The sequence below is a fragment of the Centroberyx gerrardi genome, chromosome 20 (genome assembly GCF_048128805.1).
Source record: "Centroberyx gerrardi isolate f3 chromosome 20, fCenGer3.hap1.cur.20231027, whole genome shotgun sequence".
NCBI lineage: Eukaryota > Metazoa > Chordata > Actinopteri > Beryciformes > Berycidae > Centroberyx > Centroberyx gerrardi.
In genome coordinates this window covers 15,254,676-15,277,175 of record NC_136016.1, presented here as the reverse complement: position 1 = coordinate 15,277,175, position 22,500 = coordinate 15,254,676, and the positions used below count along the sequence as shown (strand labels likewise).

Genomic DNA, 22,500 nt, shown 5'->3' with positions numbered 1-22,500 from the left:
TGCTCTGAGAGTTAACTCTTGGTATAAATAACATGTAACACCCCAGGGTCTTTCAATGAAGACAAATAGCTGAAGGTTATCTTCACTTTCAGAACATGACAAGCAATGCTGAATTTGTATTTAACTTTTTCAACTGAATGGTAGAAGGTAATGGAGAGACAGGCAGAGACAGAGAGAGAGAGAGAGAGAGAGAGAGAGAGAGAGAGAGAGAGAGAGAGAGAGAGAGAGAGAGAGAGAGAGAGAGAGAGAGCAAGAGAAAGAGAGGGAGAGATTGTGTCTGTTCTCACCAAAAAGAGCAAAGGAACCAGAAAGAGTGTGTGTGTATGTGTGTGAATGGTTATCAGTGGTTCCTGTCACAGTGGTTCTGTCATCCACCTAGAGAGGAAATGATGCATACAGTCAGGACTGTTGTTTTTGTGAATCAAACCCCACACTGCTCAAAAAACAACAAAACTATTCATTTTTTGGTGAACCATATCTAACCACCTTTAAAGTGAACTTGACTTTCTAGAAAAACAGAAAACCCTGAAAACAAAAAGTCTTAGTCATGCAAGTGATGTCATGACATCAAAAGACTAGTCACCACAGATAACCTCCCATGTGCATTATGCAGCCCACTCCCTGTTCAACAGTATTAACCTATTACGGAGGTAATGTTAGTCAGAATGCAAGATAATATTAAACTGAGTCAGTCAGCCAGTGTATCTGTGCAAGTGACTCCCCAATTCACATATCTTTTATGGCTACTTGTGAATTCATTCCATAAAGAAAAATAGAAACCGTGCCTCATTGATGAGGTCAGAGAAGAATGGCAAGACTCGAGTAAACAAATAAGGGCTCAGTGCAACAGTGATGTGCAGAAGGCCATCTCAGAACGCGCAACCTGTCCAAGCTTGAAGCGGATGGGCTGCAGCAGCAAAAGAAGAACAAGCTAAGAACAAGAAGATGAAATAACACCAGGCACATCATCACCAAACCTGGAAAACTGAGGAGCGGAAAAATGGCAGCAGGTCCAACTAATCCTGGTTTCTGTTGCAATATGCCGATGGAACTGTCAGAATTTGGTATAAACAACATTAATCTATGGACCCATCCTGCCTGCTGTCAGCAGTACAGGCAGGTGGTGGTGGTGAAACGGTGAGGAGAACGTTTTCTTGGCACACATTTTAGTACCAACTGAGCATCATCTGGCCATGGCGTACATCGTTGCTGACCCAGTTGTATCCCTTCATGGCCACAGTGTGACAAAGCAGAGATCACCTCAAGATGGTTTCCGGAACATGACAGTGACCTGAGTTTACTCCAGTGGCCTGCGCGGTGGGATGTTGTGGAACAGGATGTTTGCAGCATGAATGCGCCGCCCTAACATCTGCAGGAACTGAGCGACGCTGTCAATCATCACGGACCACGATCCCCGTGGAACATTTCCAGCACCTTGTTGAATCCATGCCATGAAGAAGTCAAAGAAAACAGTACAACCACAGTCTTCTACTGTTGGCTGCTGACCAGCTCCACTTGTGTTTAAGTGCTTTGCTTACAGTGACAGCAGTGGTTGACAGAGCAGAGAGCGTTGTTCACTCACTTTCCCAGCACAGATTTCCCCAGCCAGTCCAGGATTTGAACCGGCAACCATCTGGCCGTAAGCCTGCTTATGACCTGACATGACATGAGGGGTTAGCCCTAACCCAATGGAAAAGCAGAGGCGGTCTCTAGGGGGAAGTGTGTATTCCTGTCTCTGAAGATGAATTGCACCCTTGGTAATGGGAAGACGAAACATTCACAGGCTCCCATCTCTCACCCACCCGACCCAAAGTGCTTGTGAAAAAAACTGTGTTCGAGTGTGTGTGTACTCGTCTGTGAGTGTCTGTGAGTGTGTGTGTGTGTGTGTGTGTGTGTGTGTGTGTGTGTGTGGTCACATCAGCACTTAGCTTGACACAAACAGCTTTAAGTAAAATGAAAGGACTCAGTGGGGCTCTAATTAGTAGACTCCACAAAGGCAAACAATAAAATGCTTCTGGCTTAAGAGGCTGTTTGATCCCTCTGCCAGGTGTGTGCGTGTGTGTGTGTGTCACCGTTTAACCTGCTCCAAGTAATGAAACACTGCCCTATTCTGTGTTAAGCTACCCTGAAGCTTAGCAACACACAACCATTAAAACAACCATTACAGGTGATTGGTAAAAAGAAGGAATTAACAAAGACAAAGCTTAACAAGGCGCACTATAGTAGATTAATTACTTAATTTACTTCTGCATTTTAACCACTAAACACAGATCAGGGTCTCTCACTGCAAAAAACATCCAACTTAACAAGTCATTTAGTCTCGCAGCCTTCAAATCTTATTTTTCTTAAAACAAGAGAAAAATCCTGCCAATGGGAGAGATAACTCCTAGAAATGAGTGTCAATATCTTGAAATAAGACAGAATAAGGCAGATCACTGCACTAGTATCAAGAAAATGACACTTGATTCTACAAAATTCTTGAAACTAGTTGATTTGCATTGGACACAAATGAAATTATCTCACCCCACTGGCACTTGCTTTAAGAAAATCACAATTTTAGGACTGAATAATGGACTAAATGACTTGTTAAGGATATTTTTTGTGGGTAACCTGATAAAATCTTAACCCAAAGCAGGCACTTGAACATGCTTTTTTGCAAGCATAATGAGCACAATTTGAACCCGTTTGGGTTCAAGCAGTGGGTCCTTTTGGTTAAATATATAGATGCACTGGGACCTCCATCTACACGACTGTTTGTTCAACAAAAAAAAATTTGGAACATAGTGAAGCGGGTTCTAGGTCTGCTCTTGCCCAGTGGAAAAGTCTGGACCTTTCTCTTGCTTCTTCTCTCTCGAATTCCTGCATCCCAACCCCCTCTTTTTCACTTTTCTTGCATATTACCTTCTCTCCTTTTTCCCCTCCTTAACTCTCATTTTCTCCCCGTCTTTCCCCCTTGCGTATTACCCCTCCCTCCCTCTCTCCTCCGCTGTTGCCCTGCTCCGATCCCTCCTTCATATAATCCTGTGTTCTTTGGCTCGCTTCATTAGCTGTGGCAATAAACACACTGGGCCACAGGATACCTCCAGAAAACTCCACATCACGATTACTGCAGAGTCAGGCTTAACATGCCACATATTGGGGGCCTGGGTGCCATAAAGTGTAGTTGTGTGTGTGTGAAAGAGTGTTTGGGGGGGGGGGGGGGGAGAGGGAGAGACAGAGAGAGAGAGAGAGAGAGCATGTATGTATTGTATGTAGTGCATACCAACCCGTCCCCCCTTCCACAAAGAAACTTAACACAGTGGTTGGCTCTGCTGTGGCCATCTCACACATGTATGCATGAACTCATACACACATACTGTACATACAAACACTCAGAAAAATATGTATACATGCACATTTACATCTAGAATCTGTGTGCACTGTGTAAGCAATTATGCAATAATTCATACATACAGTCTGACCTGGTGGCTAAGCAAGATAAGACGCGTGCCACGTACTGTTAGGGTTGTAGGGAATAGGTTATGCTATCTGATACAGCAGAAATGTAAATGACTTGACAGGAATATGTTTCTTCAGAACCGCAGGTTTTTGGATGCATAACTTCTAGTGGGAGATTACTGTGTTCCTATCGTTTTCCTGTTTTTTCTACGATCCCGATGACATCTCTGGTTATTCACTGCTGCTCTGTGTTTTCAGAGTTTCTATGGTGACCCCTTACAGGAGTAGCTCAGATGGTGTTTTGACAAGGGAAGTGCTGGCAGCTCCCCCCTTTTCAATAGCCTCATTATTAAGCCAACGCTGCCTGGACTTAACTCAGCCCGTATTTCTACAACCACAAAGGACTCATAAAAACACTCTGGCAGAGTCTGAAACCACACTGCAGCGTGCACATGTGTATGTGTGTGTGTGTGTGTGTGTGTGTGTGCTGTGAGTGTACGAGCCCCCCTCCACACACACAGAAACTTTACACAGTGCTTGGCTCTGTTGTGGCCACCCCATGCATGTATGCATGAACCCACACAAACATATAAAGAAATCAATCCATATTATGCACAGACACATCTGTGCACACGTTGGAATGCCTACATGAACACCCAATACATAAATGAGTGCGCAGTCACACGCACAATCATGTGCCTACATAGACACGCTCACACTGTTGATACCTGTGGGGACGTTTGAATTGAATTAAAGGCACTTTGGGGAAGCAGTGAGCAAAACGGCGAATAAGTGATATTGTTTGAGTTATGGTTGCCGAGGCCGTTGAAGTTGAAGGGTTCCTGTGAAAAGTTCTGATGTGTGTAAAACACTCTTCCTTGCTTGGAAACTGGATAATAACACAGCTTTGTCCTGGATCTCTCTCTCTGTCTCTCTCTTTTTCTCCGTCTGTCTCTCTCACCCTTTCTCTCTCTCTCTCTCCGTCTTGCTCATTCACCCTCTCTCCAATTTCCATGGCTGTAACTTCAATGCAGATGCCAACTCTGGTCAGTCCATTTACACACACACACACACACACACACACACTGAGGGCTCAGTCATTCAGTCTGTCAGTAATATGGGGAGCAGAACTAACAGGGAATAAATCATTTTTCCGCAGCAGGGGCCTTCTTTGAACAAAGAGCCTGTGTGTATGCATTTTTGGGGTGTGTGTGTGTGTGTGTATGTATGTGCGCGTGTGTGTTATGGTCTATTAACTTATTACTTAAACATATTACTCAACTTCCATGCATAACAGGCGGAACATTTCAACCCAAACAGATGAAAGCAAACTCCAAGAACTGCTTTTTCTCCATTGAATCAAGAATCAGTCAAGTCATAAATAAATACTATTGCCCTGCTGCAATGATTATGTATTGCACTGTTGCTTATGGCAGAGAAAACAGTGTTTGAAAAGCAAACCACACATAAATCCACTGCTGTATCATCTGTGGCAATTTCACAGCATTTCAAAGTACTTGGAGAAAAAGCAAATTATAGTTCGGTGCAAATATTGAGTGAATAAAGTGATGTCATCCTATGAAAACCAAATGGATTGAATAGCTCCCAACATATATTTTCTGAACCTATGAAAACAAAACCTTATTGACACTTGCCTTAGGCCACCTATTGCACGGCTTCGTTGTGCTGAAATGTGTTTTGTCTAGTTCTGTCCATATGCAGGTTTTGGACCAAGTCTCTTTGCACTGTTTTGAAGAAGTCCAACTTTTTGCACAGTTTTTCTGCACTGTTGCGTTACTGTGGCTCCACCGCAAAGAGAAATAGTCAAAAAACACTAGCAGTGCTAATGCAGAATAGTTTCAGGATGGGGGACCTCTACAATATCTAACACTGAAGGTCTTTGTGCAGCATTTGGACTGATTGTGTCAATGTGCAGTGTTTGGACTAACTCCCCTGATACCGTCTTTTTAGATGGTGGAGCTCTTGATGCAGTGACTTTGGGGTTAAATGGAGAAGCACTGCTGCAGTTCTCCCTTAACAGGAGGCTCTTTCACTAGACCTGTAGCCTGGGTGTGAAAGATAAACCCTCCAACTGCTGAGAAGTTCTCCCCCTCGCTGTCTGTGTCTACGTTCTCAGCATCTTTTACAGCTCGTCTGACTCCTTTAAGTCTGGAATACTTGCACGCCATGTTTGTATGCATGTATGGATGGATAAGTAAGTGTGTGCATTGAAGTCGTGCGTCTTCACTCTCTTACCCGCTGTAGCTTAGCCCAAACAAAGCGCAGCATCGCTCTGCAGGCCCTCAAGCGTTCACGCAGCCCCGCTACACCACGCATTACGATTGGCTGAATATCCATCTTGCTGGGTTGCCATGTCCTGTGACGAACAACCTCCTCCCAGGCCTCGTCTGAGATCCGTCCTGAAGGCAGCGTCTTGACGATAGCTCTGGTCCCAGTACACACTGACTTGGTCATCTTATGGAAAGAGGGAAATATATTATTAAATCGATATTTTGGAGATATTACAGTGATTGAAGTAGATTATCAAAACTGTCTCTAGAAAGAAGTAAAGATAAGATCAATTTCATGTAATTACCTTCTGATTATTCTTGAAGAACCGCCTCACCAGGACCGTGGATCGCTCTCCACGATTCCTCACAAACTCACTTTTATCCAAGAAACCCTTTTCATCTCCATCATCACTACTGCTGTCCCCACTGCTGCTCTTGGTCGCCCCTGAAGACGACCGCTCATCATGCCCCGGGGTCATCGCCATGGTTTCGAGAGATGCCCGCCGCAGGAAAAGTGCCTCTAAGGAGGATTTGTTTACCCTGGGCCTTCTGTTGAGTCTCTCTAAACTCGAGTAGCCATCCTTGAGGCAGTGGCTGTTCTTTTGGTGATGCCGGCGGTGGGTGGGAAGAGGGGAACTGGAGGGAGATGATACTAGAGAGGTGGGTTCGCTGGAGGGACTGCACAGAGAGGAGGGGCGACACGCCGAGACCTAGAAGCAGAAAACAAGGCGAGGTAAAGCGGTGTCATAATAATGATCCTGTCTCGCACAATGAGCATGCTATACTAACCCTATGGGGTTGAGTTTACAGTGTAATTCAATGGGTAGAGCATGGCAATAACAGTGGCATGGATAAGGGTTCACTCCCACTGGGACCACCCATGCTAAAAATTAATGCATCCATGATGCTGTAAATCTGTAAATCTCTGGATGAAAGTGTCCTCAAAAAGGCATGTTTTTTATATCAGTTAACCAATCTATGGACCAGTGGAACATTTTGTTATGAGAGATTAACATTAGAAATGTATGCTAGCATTTGCCAATTTTGAAGTTGGTTAAAGATGTTTTTCAAATGACTGAATAGTACCAAAATAATCAAACGACTTGCCAATCAGCTTTCCAGCTGTCATTCATTACAAAAGTTGAGATTTTACACTGTGATGTCAGATTTTCCACGTCAGGCTTAAAGAGTTTGATTTTTTCTGACTGTGATCCTGGTCCCATGCAGAGGACATCCTCATGAACTGCACAGAATTTGGGGATGCACAGAAACCAGTATAACCCTCTTGCTTTTCATTACCTTGTGGAAAGCCAGCATGGACACGGGCAGGCTGCTGCGGCGGATGTGGCGCTGTGTGGGCTGAGAGGGGCTGGGGCTGAGGCGAGGGCTGGGGACGGGGCTGGAGTTGGGGCTTGGACTGGATCTGGGGCTGCGGTAACAGTTGGAGCTGGGACTGGAGTGAAGGCTGGACGGGGTGCTGCCAGTTCTGTGTCCACCAGTTCTGTGTCTACCTGCACCCACGCCTTCGCCATGGGGTTCCAGCTGGCATGGAGAGCCCTCTGAACCTTTCCCAGCTAACAGAGTAACTGCGTTGGTAAGTCCTTTAATTCTCTTGTCAGCGGATGGTTCTAGGAGAAAGTTCTCTTCCACACTCAAGAGTTTTGAGTTGTAATCCAAACACTGACACTCCCCGTCTGAAAACGTCCCTTTCTCAGTGTCATAGGACAGCTTCCTGTATGAGAGGAGGGAAGGGCTACTGTGGCGTTTTGGCTGCAATGATTGGTCAGAGTACCGCCGCACTTCCTGGTTGTCATTGGAGCGTCTAGTTTCCCCGTTGGGTCTGGTCCCAGCAGATGGAGGTGAAGCGCCCTGAGTCAGGACTACAGCCCCGGCCCCTGTCTCATTATCTTCGGTAGCCATGGTGTTTCCCTCAGCTGTCCTGCTCCCCCTTTGTCGCTCACTTTGCTGCAGCTTCAAGTCAAATAGCATCTAGGATCAATGAAATTAAAAATAAGAAGATTACAATGCATAATGCCAAAATATTTGAAGTTATAAATTCTGGTCAAACAGAATCAACGGTTAAGAAGTAATAGATTACAATTGATCAGGTTTAACTAATTGAAATCTAACCTAAGAGTACTTAGAGTACTTTCAGAATCTGACTTAAGTTTTAATTTAACTTAAAAGATCTGGATCTTAATTTTGGTGAGTCCAGCTTTTACTGGACGGAGCACTTGCTGCTCTTTAAGAGAAAGTTTTGTATTTCACTCTTAAGTTTCGGAGGGGATTTTTTCTGCCACTGTCCATACCCAACACCAGAATTGAATTTGAGCAAATAGTGAATCTACGGGGAATGGGACGTTCTTCTCTGTTGTAGCCCTACTTTGTGATTTAGGTTGATAAGACAGGTGTATTTTACATTAAAATCTTGCCTACTGCAGCTTTAATAACCTTCAATTTCCTTGCAGCATGGGCAGAGGCCAATCCTGTGGCAAATAACAACTTCAGTTCCCGGTGACTTTTTCAATGACCGAGACAGCACGTACAGAATGTACTGTGTGTGTTTGTGTGTGTATTGTGGAAACAGAAGCTTATGCAGCTGTACAAACCACCAGATAGAGGAGAGACTGCAGAAGTGACCCTGGAGGACTGAAGAATTTCCTTGGTAGGACAGTTCAGGATCACTGCTTACAAGGCCGCCTGTGTACGCGTGTACCAGTTCTGATTGGTCCTGACATGCATCTGTGGCATATTTGTCTGCTTGCAGGTCCTGAGGGAGAGAGAGAGAGAGAGAGAGAGAGAGAGAGAGAGAGAGAGAGAGAGAGAGAGAGAGAGAAAGAGAAAGAGAGAGAGAGAGAGAGAGAGAGAGAGAGAGAGAGAGAGAGAGAGAGAGAGAGACAGAGACAGAGAGATGATGAATTCCCATTGTATTTTGATCCTTTCGCAATACAGTTCATGTAAAGCAAGAATACTTGAAAGAGGCAGTGAGGGGAAGAAAGGTTCAGAGGGAGAGAAAGAAATGTATCTAGCTATTATTTTATTTCCTTCTCTGCTCTCCACTCTTTCATCACTTCAGCTTTCTTATCTACAACTATTCAACTAAATCATCACACAGGGAGCCAGCCATTGTGACTGAAACAACAACTGATTTTCAACCACTGACAGACAGAGGGAAAGAACAAGAGACATTCGTCAGCACCAACAACATTTCACAACCGTCAAAAATACCAACTTTCTGGGGCATCATAGTTGCTTTGTACTTCTAAGGCACGTACCATGTTACTCTAATGGCTTCTTAGTCAGTGTACATGTCATCCCCTCTGTCCTATATTTCCTGAAACAATCCACTGTACGCTATGTAATGAAGAGATGCAAAATAAACAAATATTACACACAATGACCTCCAATGTGGCAGAAGCGATTATTGAATTTCACCATTGTAAGAGAAGTGGGAGTTCAATATACATGGCATATTAAGAATAAATGGGTTTGTACCGGAACGTTTTATTGAATTCTCCAGTACTGTTATGTCTTGAGAGAGAAAGAGTATGTGTGATGTGAGAAAGTGTGTGCGTGTGTGTGTGTGTGTGTGTGTATGCTTGGGTTTCACACTACATCAACACCAAGGGGAGACCCAGAGCTCAGGGGAGGAAGGAATAACTGGGGGAAAGGACAAAAACAACAAGACAGACTGAATGGCCTGGAAAAAAAGCCATTGGAGGGTTATATTACGCAGTATATCACTGCTGACAGGTGAAGATCTTCTATGTCCGAAATGGATTTTCAGGATTCAAGAAAGACAGCCATACCTCCATATCTTTATTATGGTGCATTTTTGAAACTATACTATGGGTTTTCAAAGGGTCTCATGAGCCATAAACATTTCAGGAATTGAAAAATTGATTCACCCATTGACACCTATATGCACTTTTAAAATTTTTGCACGTATAGCAACAACCCTTTGAAATAAAGAGTACAGCATTGTGGGCACTTTCAATAAAAGCAGACACCATTTAAGTTTATGCTATTTAAAAGAAGCCAATTATGCAAACTAGAATCGCTAGAATGTCAGAAGCTAGGAAAAGAGAAAAGGCGATCAGTTACGTTCAGTTGTGTTTTGACACTTCACAGTCCATTATCAATGGTTGGTCTTCATCCCAGGGTCACAAAACGTTTTACTACACATAGGGAATGAAGTCCCATCAATTATCACAGAAACATTATGTGATTTTTGCTCATTCTGTCTGTATCCACCTAGCATACTGGCAGGCAAATGAATCAACGCTGGGTAGAGAGTCGCTCCCAGATTCCGTTATACTCCCTGCTCGCATAAAAAAAAACATCCATAACAGACACACTCACCCACTACATACACACATACTAATTGTGTGGTTCTGGTAATGCCATGGTGGTCAGTGGTCAGTGATGGATAAATCCAGAACAGTAGTGTCCAAAACCTCATAATTAAAGTGACCGCAGCCCTAAATCCCCTGCCCAAATGCGTGGGCCAGAGTCGGAATGTGGGACCGACCCAGAGAGGGAGGGCCAGCCTGAGAAGATTAGAGTGTGTGTGTGTGTGTGTGTGTGTGTGTGTGTGTGTGACAGGGAGCGAAGGGGGGGGTAGCCTGAGTTCATTGATTCTAGGTAAATTCAAGCAGTCAAAGCACGCAAACGTAAGTTATGTTCCTCCCCTCCAACATCCCACACACACACACACACACCCATATATCAAGGTGTCTGTGTGTGCGGTGGGTGCAGCCTCTTTTCAAGGCTCCGTGCTACATTCACACACACACAACTTTGACCAAAGGGACGAAACAGACAAGCGCTCCATTCATTAGGCTGCCATTGACATCTAATCCTCATACAACTTCCTCTACTTTGCAGCTACAGCCTTTGATGACAGAGATTTGATAGCGCAATAGTCTGTCATGATGGGACATTCAGGGATGGCATCGCTTTATTTGTAATCTTTTTTTTCAGTGCCAGAACACTGTTGCACACATCCACTGTGATACTTGTAGCCAATGACAAAAATGGGGTTATATTGTATGCAAGTCAGTTTGGATTACTTCGGAGTTTGCCAAGATTTAGACCGAGCTACGCCTTCCCACACAGCACCTCAATATAAAAAGTAGCTGGAAAATGGAAATTGGATACTATCAATGTGCTTAGCTGTGGCCTTTCATGACACAGATTGGAAAAGTTAGAGAAGAAAGGCTTTGGTGATTATAGGGATTTGCATAGCATTTACCTTTAATAACCCCTTGGTTTCTGACCTCGGCAATATCCATTCTATTATTATATATGAAAGTAAAATCAAATATAAGATCCCAAAACTGATGGGACATCAACATGCAGTGTGTTATCTCAAGTAGAATTCAGGTTGAACTACTGGTTCCAAGGTAAATACTGAACTTCACTATGTCAGTTACACAACACACACCAGCACACTGAAACTAAAACAGCTGGGAGCAGCTTGTCTGGAGCAAGACCGCTGATTAAAAGCCAACACATTAAGGCCTTTGACCTAATAAAACAAGTGACTAAGTTTCTCTCACAACTAGAATATGACGACAAAAATTTTTCCATCTTTGAATCTTTGTGGGGGAGCAGCTCCATTGGGGTTAAATCTAATCAAAATCAAATAAATGTTCAGTAATCAGTGTTCATTGATAAGTTATCAGCAATCGTCCCAGATACCATTTTTGAAGTAGTCTCTCCTACACTGTAGAGTGGGTCCACCCTAGGCTATAACAGAAGTTAATAAGAAGAAGAATCTCACCTGCATGAATCACAGTCAACCAACAGGTCCAACCAGGTCAATCAAACGTTGGCAGAGCAAAACTGCAAAACCTGCATCTGCTACATGTGACAGTGTATCTTTCCCTGCTGCCTGTGTTACTGTTGTCATTCCTGCTAGCAACAAAACTTTCTCTCAGATCTTAAAGCTGCAATATACGCATCACTTTTTTTTAACATGTAATAGGCACTACATTATAATATAAAATACATATAAAATACACCATCAGTCTGTCTGTGAGCTTGTGTGCACATGCCTAATCCGCTTGTTTACCTGAAATTTTCAATTATGTTTAGGAACATTTTGGGGCGTATGCCACTTTCTATGGGTGCGGCCAATGTGAGCTCGGTTGTGGCCATCAAGGTTGAAGCTAGCAGCCAAAGCGCAGGAAAGTCACACCAACAACAATAATGTAAAGAAGTAAGAAAAGAAAGTGCAGCGAAGCTAATCGCGCAGCAGACAAGGCCCGTCCAAAAACTCGAGTGAACATCAACGCTTTTTGTTTTTTTTTATTGCAGATCGTCTGTGTTTACAGTCTGCTTCTTCGTCACCGCCTGTTGTGGGCTTTACAGATGCCGTTTACCGCCTCAGGCTAGATGGCAACGTGCCGTTTCAAGGTAGACAGCTAATCGAGATGAGTGACACATGCTGTGGCGGAAACTTGACCAATTAAGCGGAAGGGGGGGGCGGAACTAGTATAACATTTCGCTGACTCAAGGCAAAAAGCTGTACAGTATGTTGTAGTTTTAAATCCTCAAACCCTGTGCCTGAAAGCGTGACAGATAGCTGCACTTACAATCAAGATAATTTAAAGACACTCTGGAATTAGTCATGGGAAAGCAATTCCAGACTGCGTTTACTTAAAGTGGAAGTGTGGGGGCCTAAACTTAAGGTTTGATTTAACTGTTCTACAGCTGTTCTCTGTTTTTTCTGTCAGTGTATTTCCTTCTTTTATTTCAATGAAATAGCAAATTAAATGCCAAAAATAAGACTTGATTGCACTCTTAACTAAGTAGTAGACTCTTAAGTGTTACATGTAGAAGTACAGACTACACGGTTATTGGGCGTCAACCTCTGCAAACAGTACACACACACACACACCAAAAATACAAAATAAACATAAAAAAAAAAAAAAGCATATACACACACTCACACAAAATTCAAAGTTGCTCTTGTTATCAGCTGAACTGTGTTCCTGGCCACAAAAACAAACGGCTCTTCCAAGCTAAATCTCAGCCTTGGGCAAAAATGTGGACACCACACACACACACACACACACACACACACACAGGAAACCAGGTCACGTAGAGTGACAAGTGCACTGACCAAGAAAACCCTCAATCATTTCCGCTTGACGTGCTGTATCGTCATACAATATTATCCAGCACATGGCACTGTTTATGCCCTGCCTCTTGTCCTATAAAATACAATTCCTCAAAAGGTATATCATAAAGTTATCTGGATATAATTTGAGGACAATGCTTACCCTCACTGTAGTTGTACTCTTTGTTTAAGGTGAAAGTTTGTAAATCCAATGCTCCAAAGACTCAGGATTCCCCTCTCACTCCTGTCTGGCTGTCAGCGCTGAGCTTATTACTGAGAGAGAGAGAGAGAGAGAGAGAGAGAGAGAGAGAGAGAGAGAGAGAGAGAGAGAGAGAGAGAGAGAGAGAGAGAGAGAGAGAGAGAGAGAGAGAGAGAGAGAGAGAGAGAATGACATGAGGGCTGGGCAGTCACTTTGCCAGTTCAGCAGCCAATCAGATCGTTTGTTGCTGGAGAGTGTACTACCATAAGTCTTTCTTGACAGCCCTATAGTCACCTGACTGACAGTTACAGCGCAAAACAAAGGATCAGGTTGATACACATAGCTGTTATCTGTCATCAGCCATAACTGTATGGTTTCTTTCCTAAATGCTACGTTGTATATCCAGTAAATCAGTAAAATAAATGGAGAAAGAACGTTTTTTTTAAGTTACCTGATGTTAATTTCTGCGGAAATGTTACTATTTGGTAAACTAATTTCTTCAGATGACTAAAAATGTCAGTGATATTTCACTTAAATAACTTTGTAAGAATGGGTGTGTCATGTTTAAAGTGGTGGATATCTAATTTTGGAATTAAATCAAGTAGACCCACAAACAGTAATGGACCCAAGTTAAAAACACAATGTCTTCTCCAACAAAATGATTGCAAGCATTAACTACTGTAGATACAAATTAGCATAATTTATTTCTAAACAGCAATGATACTCGGGTCATTTTCTGAGGCAACATAAATGTTCGTGTCACTATTGTTCCATATGAGCTGCAGTGTTATCCAGGTTGATTTTGTTCGTTTTACTAAGATGCAGAAGGAAAAATATCACACATTACAATTCCCTGTTTTTCCTCATTTGTGCCTGGCAATATAAAGCAAACAATGAGCAAATCTATGACAGAGATCCTCAGAGAAATCTAACAGCATGACCTCATTTACACCTGACATGAAACTCCCAACGCATCTAGACTGCGTCAACATAGGGCACCCTGCCACAATTGAACACAAGCATAATTACATCCAAAGAAGGATTATAAACTGATTTTCATAAACCACTTAAGGAGCTAGTTTGGAGAACTCAGAAACCTCAGAAATCCTTCTTGGATGCATGTGCACATTCGTTGAAATCAGACCTGGATCAAACAGTATCTGCAAATAGGTTTTTGGTGTCTTTTAGCCTACTTACATGCTACATAGGTGGGGTTTTGCAACATAAGATAATACAATGAGCGCCAGAAATGTTATACAATCAGAGGAAAGTATTTGAAAGTCATTTAGTATAGACATGACAACTTATCTGACACCATCTGATTCATCCTGACACATTAAACCAAAATCTAGGAATATTTGACCCTGGGCTGTTCTCGCCAGGAGAATCTAGATATGGAAACAGGTTTGTCAAGTGGCTTGCCACAGACATGTGTAATTTTAGGGTTGTCAAATAGATGCAAAATACTCACTTGATACCAGGGTAGGTGTGTCAAACAAATACTGAGCAGCCTGTCATTACAGTTGCATCTTGTATTGAGCAGGCTGAGGGGAGATGAGGCACTTTTGTCTGATTTCTTGACGCTTCTCACTGACTTACAGGATCAGATTAGTGCTGCGTTACTATCATCTCTACTGCTCAAAGAAGAGGAGAAGGCAGTTACTGATTGGCTTTTGCATCCAACTAATTCATGCAGCCGCCGTCATGCTAGACCCGGGAGGACACACAGCCTGTCTAGCGAGGAGAGCATAATAACAGCCTCGGCGCCCCACTTTCATATTGATGAGGGGAAGGTTCTTGGAAGTTTGGGCAACTTCACAACCAAGGCTGGCATGTGGAAGGCTGATGCCGTATGGGACGCTTCCACCCACATCACACCATCAACCTGGTGGAAGAGACTGTGTGATCCTGAAGCCTTGTCTCCCATTGCTGGTAATCATCGGCAGCATCTGAGGTCTCTCTTTGGGAACAGTCGCATCAAATTGCGCAACAGACTCACGAATGCAAGGGTGGAGAAACTATAGTAGATGGCAAATCACCCCAACCTCAAACTGTTTAAGCCAGTGAAGATACAATGGAGTGACTCAGAAGAAATCTAAGAAATGATTCTCATTTTAAATGGCTTTTGTTATAAAAATAAATAAATAAATAACTGCTTTAAAATGATTGATAGCACAAAATTAAAACAAAGTATACTACTTTTTAAAAGGATATCATGTGACTTGAGTCCTTGACTGACAAAGTATATTAGACTTTTACAGACAGGTTGGATCCTCTGTGTTTTACAGATACTGAAATCTAATGAAATAAGGCAGTTGTCTGCCCATTTTGCTTTAAAAGAGAACTGTTAGGTAAGCTGTCCAACAAGATCCAACATTTCCCATGCTGCGATAAAGTGTAACACATGTTGATGAAGGCAAAAGGGGATGATCTCAGCACCTCTGACATCCCTGAAGAAACTGGATATAACCAGAATCAGATGGTTAACAACACTGTGTAAAACTCTTTCTCTGTTTGTGTGTGTGTGTGTGTGTGTCAGCTTTTCCCTCATAAATATCCCAAAACGTAATTTTCAAACTGCCATACATCCATTTTGGAAAAAAACATTCATCATTCAATATCTGTAAAATATACATAGAGAATCCCTTCTGTGAAGGGCTGAGTTGCCTATTGTGCTTTTAGAAAATACTTTATTTTCATTTTTTCTTGTTAACCATTGTCTAAGATTAGGTGTGACTTTTTCAAATGATGGATATCTTGTTTTTGAGCAAAACTCTTACACCATCCAACACTCACACTGCTTTCACACACACGAAGGCATATTTTGGTATGGTGACCCGGCTACTTCCCAAGCAGGAGCCAATTCACACCGAGCCTAATACGCAGGAAGCCGTCAGCTGATGATGTCATCAAAGACATTAACGTTCTGTGTTCAAGATGGCAGACAACATGACACTCCAGATGTGGAGTGTCATGAGTTAAGCACTACACTTTCACACTAAGTGTAGTGCTTAACCCATGAGTTTGACCTAGATCTGGGTCATTTGCTGGGTCTACTCACTGACCCGGTCGACCCTGTTACACTGACAGTCAACCTGAGTATTTCCCACATCTGTAGTCTGGTTTAAAAAAAAAAAAAAAGAAGAAACACGTAAAATACTGATGTGTGTGTGTGTGTTGTCTGAAGGTAAATGGAGGTAGATTATGTTTAAACGAATACACCGTGTGTCTCTGTGCGTGTATTAAATGTGCGTATATACAGTTAATGTCTTTAACGCAGATCTAGTGTGTTTGTTTGAATGTGTTTAAGGTTTGTACAAGTTTGTCCTGGTATTGATACCAATAGCCAATACCAGTATTGGTATCAATACATCACTCACACTAAGGCTACTTACTGTAGAATCTTATGGTTTCAGAGATTGCTGGTCTACTTCATACAGTTTAACAATTTGCTGAGCAGGCATAAAAAAAGGGAGAAAAGCAGGGCCACTGACTCTGAAAAAAATACTATAAAATATAATTATAGTGAATTTAACAGATGATTATTATAAAGTGCAATACAGTGAATATGATGGAGAATGAATCATTCAGGATCAGGGCTTCCTAACCAGTTTGGCACACTGGAGTACCAAGAAATGAGCTCAGCTTTGGCTTTAGATTTCGTTCAGATGTAAAGAAAATAATGTCAAGTAAAAATATTACATAAAAATCTGATGAAGTCACCCTATGACCACTTATTCTCTACAGTGCTATGATCAGAGTTTTTTCTCCGTGGATTTTGCCATCTCCTCTCGTACGATCTCACTCAGCCTAATGGGACATTATAGGAAACCGATAATGAAGTGCGCCTTTGAATTTTGTGCCTCACATCTCCTAAGTGGGCTACAGTTAGTAAAAAGAGAGAGATTCTACCAATATTCTAAATTATGGATTCTTACACTAATGGTCCTTTAGCTTAATACCCCTTTTTGTCTGATGAGCACCCGATCAAAATTAGTAACAATTTGTTTTAATGAGTTTGGGTCCCAGTGTGAGATGATTGTTTTCCTCTGAGTGAAAAGGTTTAAGAACCCCCGTCCCAGACCATCATTTATCCCTTTCGAGGAGGGGCCATTGCTCTCACATAAAAGCCTTTTTCTAATGTTCATTAATGAGGGATTATTTCACAACTCATCCAAACGGTGACTCATGGCCTGGTATGTGATTAGGTCCAACCTCACATGGGGCGCTGAAGAGTAAAGCCCCGATCCGTGAGTCAGGAAACAGCACCGTGGGTTTCCTCGACACTGTGAGACTAAAACTCACTTTGGTGGATAATGTGGTTTTTCTGGACTGGTTGACATGGTGGCTGTCACCAAAGGTTAGCCTAGACACCGCATGGCAGTGGAATAGTAAAACAAAACTACATTTTAGGCATTTTAGCCCATCCAGAGTGACATAAATTAAGGGAGCATGTATTGGTTCTTGCTGAAGAACACTTTAATAGGACACATGGCTGTTGAAGGGATCAAGCTTTTGACTTTTTTTGGTTGTGACACTGCCATCTATTTTGCTATTTTATGTTTGATTGTTTATGTTTTTAATAATTACCTTAATATTTCATTTTAAAGATTACTTTTAAGCTGAATTTGATGGTGCACAATCAATACGGACAGAAGAAAATAGGAGAGAGGGGGAATGATGTGTAAAATACTGTAAAATGTGAGCCAGATTCAAACTCTGCATTTTGAAAATGTGTTTGTATGCCCCTTATCCTCCTGAGCCGCCAAAACGCTCCACTTAATACTCCAGCCTCAGATTCTGTACTGCATCTTTAGCATTCCACTAGCATAATAAGCAGGTCAGGGAGAGAAGGAATCCCCCTTTCTCTTGTGTAAACGGGTCATGGAAGAAAAGGCATGTCGCATGACTACAATAGAGTGACGTTCCTTCAACTGGTCCAACAGAACTGAAAAAAACGGCTACAAAGAAACAGACATGCAATGAAATGTTTTTGAAGGATTTTAACTAATAACTCCACTTCAGTCATGGGGGGGGAGATGCAGATGAAGGGGAGGAGAAAGGTTAGAAAGGGATTTTTAAGTCTTTAAAAAACTGAAATATGAATGGTGCTCAATATGAGAAAAGTGGTCCTGGTGTTTTTTTCTGTTCTGTGTAAAAAAATCAAAATAGCAATATCAACTTCTGCAATTTCCAAATCGCAGAGGCTGCAAGTACTTGCTCAAGAGAGAGAGGCGTCCAAAATGGATTTCTAAAATCTTTGGTCCATGAATCAAGTTCAATATTGGTGAAAAACGTTTGTCATACTCAGTATGACTCAGTAAATCCTGCACACTGACATCTGTTTTTTGTAACAAAATCACTATTCACTATTTAAACAAGTTTAAAGTTATAAAAAATACAAGAACTTGTGATGATATGAATCGCAGTTTAAATCGCAATTGCAATATTCTGTCAAATAATCACAATTCAATTTTTTGTCAACATCTTTCAGCCCTAAAGTGTATTGTAGTGAAATTAGTTGTGATGACACTTTAGAATACTGACAGAAATGTGACTACTGCAAACAGCATCCCAAACAATTTTTTGGCTTAATTTAGTCCAGTGCATGGGTTCAACTTCCTGCGAAACCTAAGAAACACCTTTAGACTAGTAAGTTATCCAATTAAACCAGCAGGGAAGGGAAATAATATGCCAATACAAAGAATCTCACAGGGACTATAGAATGAAGTGCCATTGGTCATTATCACAATGTATTTAACAGAGACGCATTACAGAAAATCCTGCACAGGTTCCCTCTAAACCTGCAGTAGAATAAGCGAGCCAACGTGCGAAGGAATCCCCCTCTCTCCAACATAAGGGGTCAGGGAAGAAAAGACACGTCACATGACTACAATAGAAGCGCATTCCTTAAACTGTTCAGAGTTGAAAAGAAACAGCTAGACAAATGCGTTGAAAAGAAGACTTTGAGAAAGAGAGAGCAGTGCTGCTGAATACATGAATATTAGTGAAAAAACTGTATGTGCTTTAGAATGTAATTAAAGGGGGGAAAATGCATCATTAAAACCGAATTCATGTAAATGTTTATGATTACTGGAATAACATATGTGACTTATGCCTTAGGTTGGATTTTTGTATTAATGAAAAAAAATGATTGTGGGTAGGAACTAATGGAAAACAGCCTTCCATCTGCAGGCCTTTTTGAATTTCTGTGAAGTAAAGAATAGCTGAACAGAATCTGTATTTTATCCAGAACCAGAGGAAAGGGATGGCGTTCCCCTCGTTAGGACAAATTATGACATGTATTCCCTTTATTTCAAGGGAGTGCTCCTCAAGTTTTGGATCAGGGCCCAAAATGAGTCACCGGCCTGTTTCTGGTGGGTCCCCACATGACAGGAGTACAAGTGTGTTTATATTAGCCTAGGTCACATGATGAGGCCAAATTGACTTGAGTTTGCGGATAAAATACAGTTTAAGCAGCCCTTTTTTGTGTTTTCACTTGTATGACTTGCTAACCAAGTAACCACTTGAATTTCATCATTCATAAGAGTGGTGTGAACATACACACATTGAGATTTCTTCACTCACTACTGTGATTTGTCAGGAATAATCAAGCCTGAGGACTGAAATACCTTTGGTCCATGTGATGATGAATTCAGGAAACCAGTCTCAAAGACAGCCTTGAATACTGAAATGGTTACATGGCTAACAGGGGAATACAAGTGAAAGCATATACGAGCAAGTCGTGAGGCTCCATACTGTTTTATAAATGAGATAGGCCTCATCATTTACCTTCCCATCATCCACCTTGCTAAAAAGGTATGTTAAAGTTTTTCTTGATGACACTAAAGGATTTCAGTGTCAGGAATGTGGTCCTGATATTCTGTACATTCAGTATATCGCTGTAAAATTAGTTGTTATGATACTTTCAAATGCTAAACCAAAAGAAAAACAAGTTACTGTCACCATTGCAAACAGCTGCGCCAACACTTTGATACATGCTTAACTTGGTCCAGGTCTTACATTCAATTCCTTGCAAAATCTAGGAAAACCAGCCCAGTATCACATGCAGCAAAGGCAGCAGGAGGGGGAAATGAAATCATTATGCCGATAGAAAGATTCTCACGGTGGCGGCAGAAAGTAGCACCACTGTCGAATAAATTGTGATCATGAACAATGAAACATCAGCAGAAAATCCTACATAGGTTACCTTTAATTTTGAACATTGCTCACCGCTGTCAATAACAAAGTGAGAGGCTGATTACACGGGGAGAAGTGCTGCAAACAGAACAGACTTTTCATGCGAGGGACCTGGAGAACATATGGCTTTGATTAGAGGGCAGGGCAAAGAGAGACGCCAGTGGAAACTGCAGAGAAAGAGAGTGAGAGGCTCTATGTGTGAGTGTGTGTGTGTGAGTGTGTGCATATCTGTTTGTGTGTGCATCTGTGTAACAACAGAGGGAGAGGGCTGACTCAAGAAGGGTGACTGTATTTGCAGGCTAGAATGAACTGAGTGTGTGAGCGTTGGTGTGTGTGTGTGTGTGTGTGTGTGTGTGTGTGTGTGTGCTAACAGAGACAGAATAAAAGCTGACTCAAGAGGGGTGGCTGGACTTGAAGACTAAAATGAATCGAGTGCAATTATTTGTGTGTGTGTGTGTGTGTGTGTGTGTGTGTTGTGCAGAGACAGTCATTTTCAGTTGGAAATGATGGTGAATCCCTGTCCATTTCACACACTGCATGCCACGCAAAGCCTAGACTGTGACCCTGTGACTGCCAGTTGAAGGGAATTCCCACAAAATATCGGTGCACAAATATATTTTTCATATAGCACAGGATATTTCTGTTGGTATTAATGAACATAAATGGTAGTTAATGAACATAACCACAGCAGGACTGTCAAGACCAAAACGACCAAGTTTTTTTCAAGAGCACAACATTAAATTGTCGGGGATATAAGAAATATTAAGTGGTAGCATTCTACTCACATTATATCAGATGAAGCATAAGCACTGAAGCACAGAAGCATAAGCTATTGTTATAGGATTTAAATAGATGTAGGCTATTGATCCCATGCATGCAGTCAATCAATCAATCCCCAATTGTGGCTCAGACTAGACCAACTCAAGATAAACTCAAGTCTCAGATTAGTCCAATGGAAATCTGGATTCAACACCAAAACCAGACTGGCTCTGCGTTTTATATCTTGATAATCAGACCACTGCTTGGTTCACCGGTTTCTACCTTTGCCTAAGATTTGTTCATGTTCTTACATGTTGACTGAACTATGTAAGGCACACGGGAATTGTGCGTGGGAGTTCTTAAGATGAATAGCTAAAGGGGAAACCACTAGAATTTCAGCACCAGTAATATTACAGTAATTCAGTATACGGCTTCCGCCGTTAGGCAATGTCAAAGGAGCAGCTCCAAGTTCTACATCTTGACAACATCCTAAGAGTGCTGTGTTCCATGTTTTTTTTGGGAGGGAGCATTGTTCATGTCTGCAAATAGTGATATAAGCGCATTAGGCTAAGGGAAATGCATACCGGTATGTAAATTCTTAAACGGAGTGGTATTCCACGTCAAAGGGGAACAGCACTCAATTTAGTAATTCAGCATCAATCCTGCATTAATACTGCTGACAATTCATTTTGAATGTTGTACAGCAGAAATGTATTATTTAACACCAAATACAAGGCCAAGTTTTGTGCCTTACAGTGGCTGAAAAGAGAGCAAAGCCTGACATTTTTTTTAAACTTCTTGGCAAGAGAGCCAAAGTGCAGCAGTAGTGTGATAAGCATGCAGGAAAAAAAGAGTGAATTCCACAATGACTAGGCCTATACCATGGACAAGGGGAATCCAATCAATATGTGAAAGCAAACAACTCTCCTCCAAAGCCAGAAACCAGAGAACCAAGATCCAAACCTGTGATGTCATCAAGACAGAAACTCTGGAGCTGCTCCAGAGAGGAGCGAATAGGAAGAAGCAGCCAGGGGGATTTTCTGGAAATGAGGCTACACAAATATAGACTAAAGGTCTATACTGAGAACAAAAAGTCCACAAACATGCTGTGGATCCACATAATGAGTCTCCCATTCCCATTTGTTCCATCTCTACCATCTCTGCCTGAATACAAACAAATATGAAAAGTTCTATTCCAACAGTGTCAATTTTGGGTGAATAAATCATTACCTGAAGTTTCTCATCCAATATCTCTAAAATATAGATGATCCAGTCTGATGAAGTGTTATCATTTTGTCAACCACAGACTTTGGTTAACTACTATCCTTTAAAAAGTACTCATTTGATTGAATCGTTTTGGATGAGAAGGTGATGCATTTTTCTCAAATGATGGATTTCAAATTTTTTATCTCATGAAACTCCTCATATTTACAGTGACAGTGTCTATTGTATGTCTTGCTTGTCCCTTTGCACTGTATGCAGGTCCT

The 22,500-nt window shown here is 41.9% G+C and overlaps 1 protein-coding gene across 3 annotated transcripts in view; it reads right to left on the bottom strand.

Annotated features, from left to right (window-relative positions):
• plce1 (phospholipase C, epsilon 1) overlaps positions 1-13,126 on the bottom strand; it is a 94,757-nt gene extending 81,631 nt beyond the window's left edge. For 2 of the 3 annotated variants that reach the window (XM_078290708.1, XM_078290711.1), the window contains exons 1-5: positions 13,019-13,126; positions 8,339-8,499; positions 7,029-7,718; positions 6,035-6,439; positions 5,695-5,913 (exon numbers count right to left, since the gene is read on the bottom strand). In XM_078290708.1, the coding sequence (XP_078146834.1) occupies positions 5,695-5,913; positions 6,035-6,439; positions 7,029-7,718 (1,314 nt within the window). In that variant the 5' untranslated portion in view covers positions 8,339-8,499; positions 13,019-13,126. The remainder of the gene's footprint in view (positions 1-5,694; positions 5,914-6,034; positions 6,440-7,028; positions 7,719-8,338; positions 8,500-13,018) is intronic. The other variant, XM_078290710.1, reaches the window with a different exon arrangement.
• Positions 13,127-22,500: the final 9,374 nt, after the last annotated feature.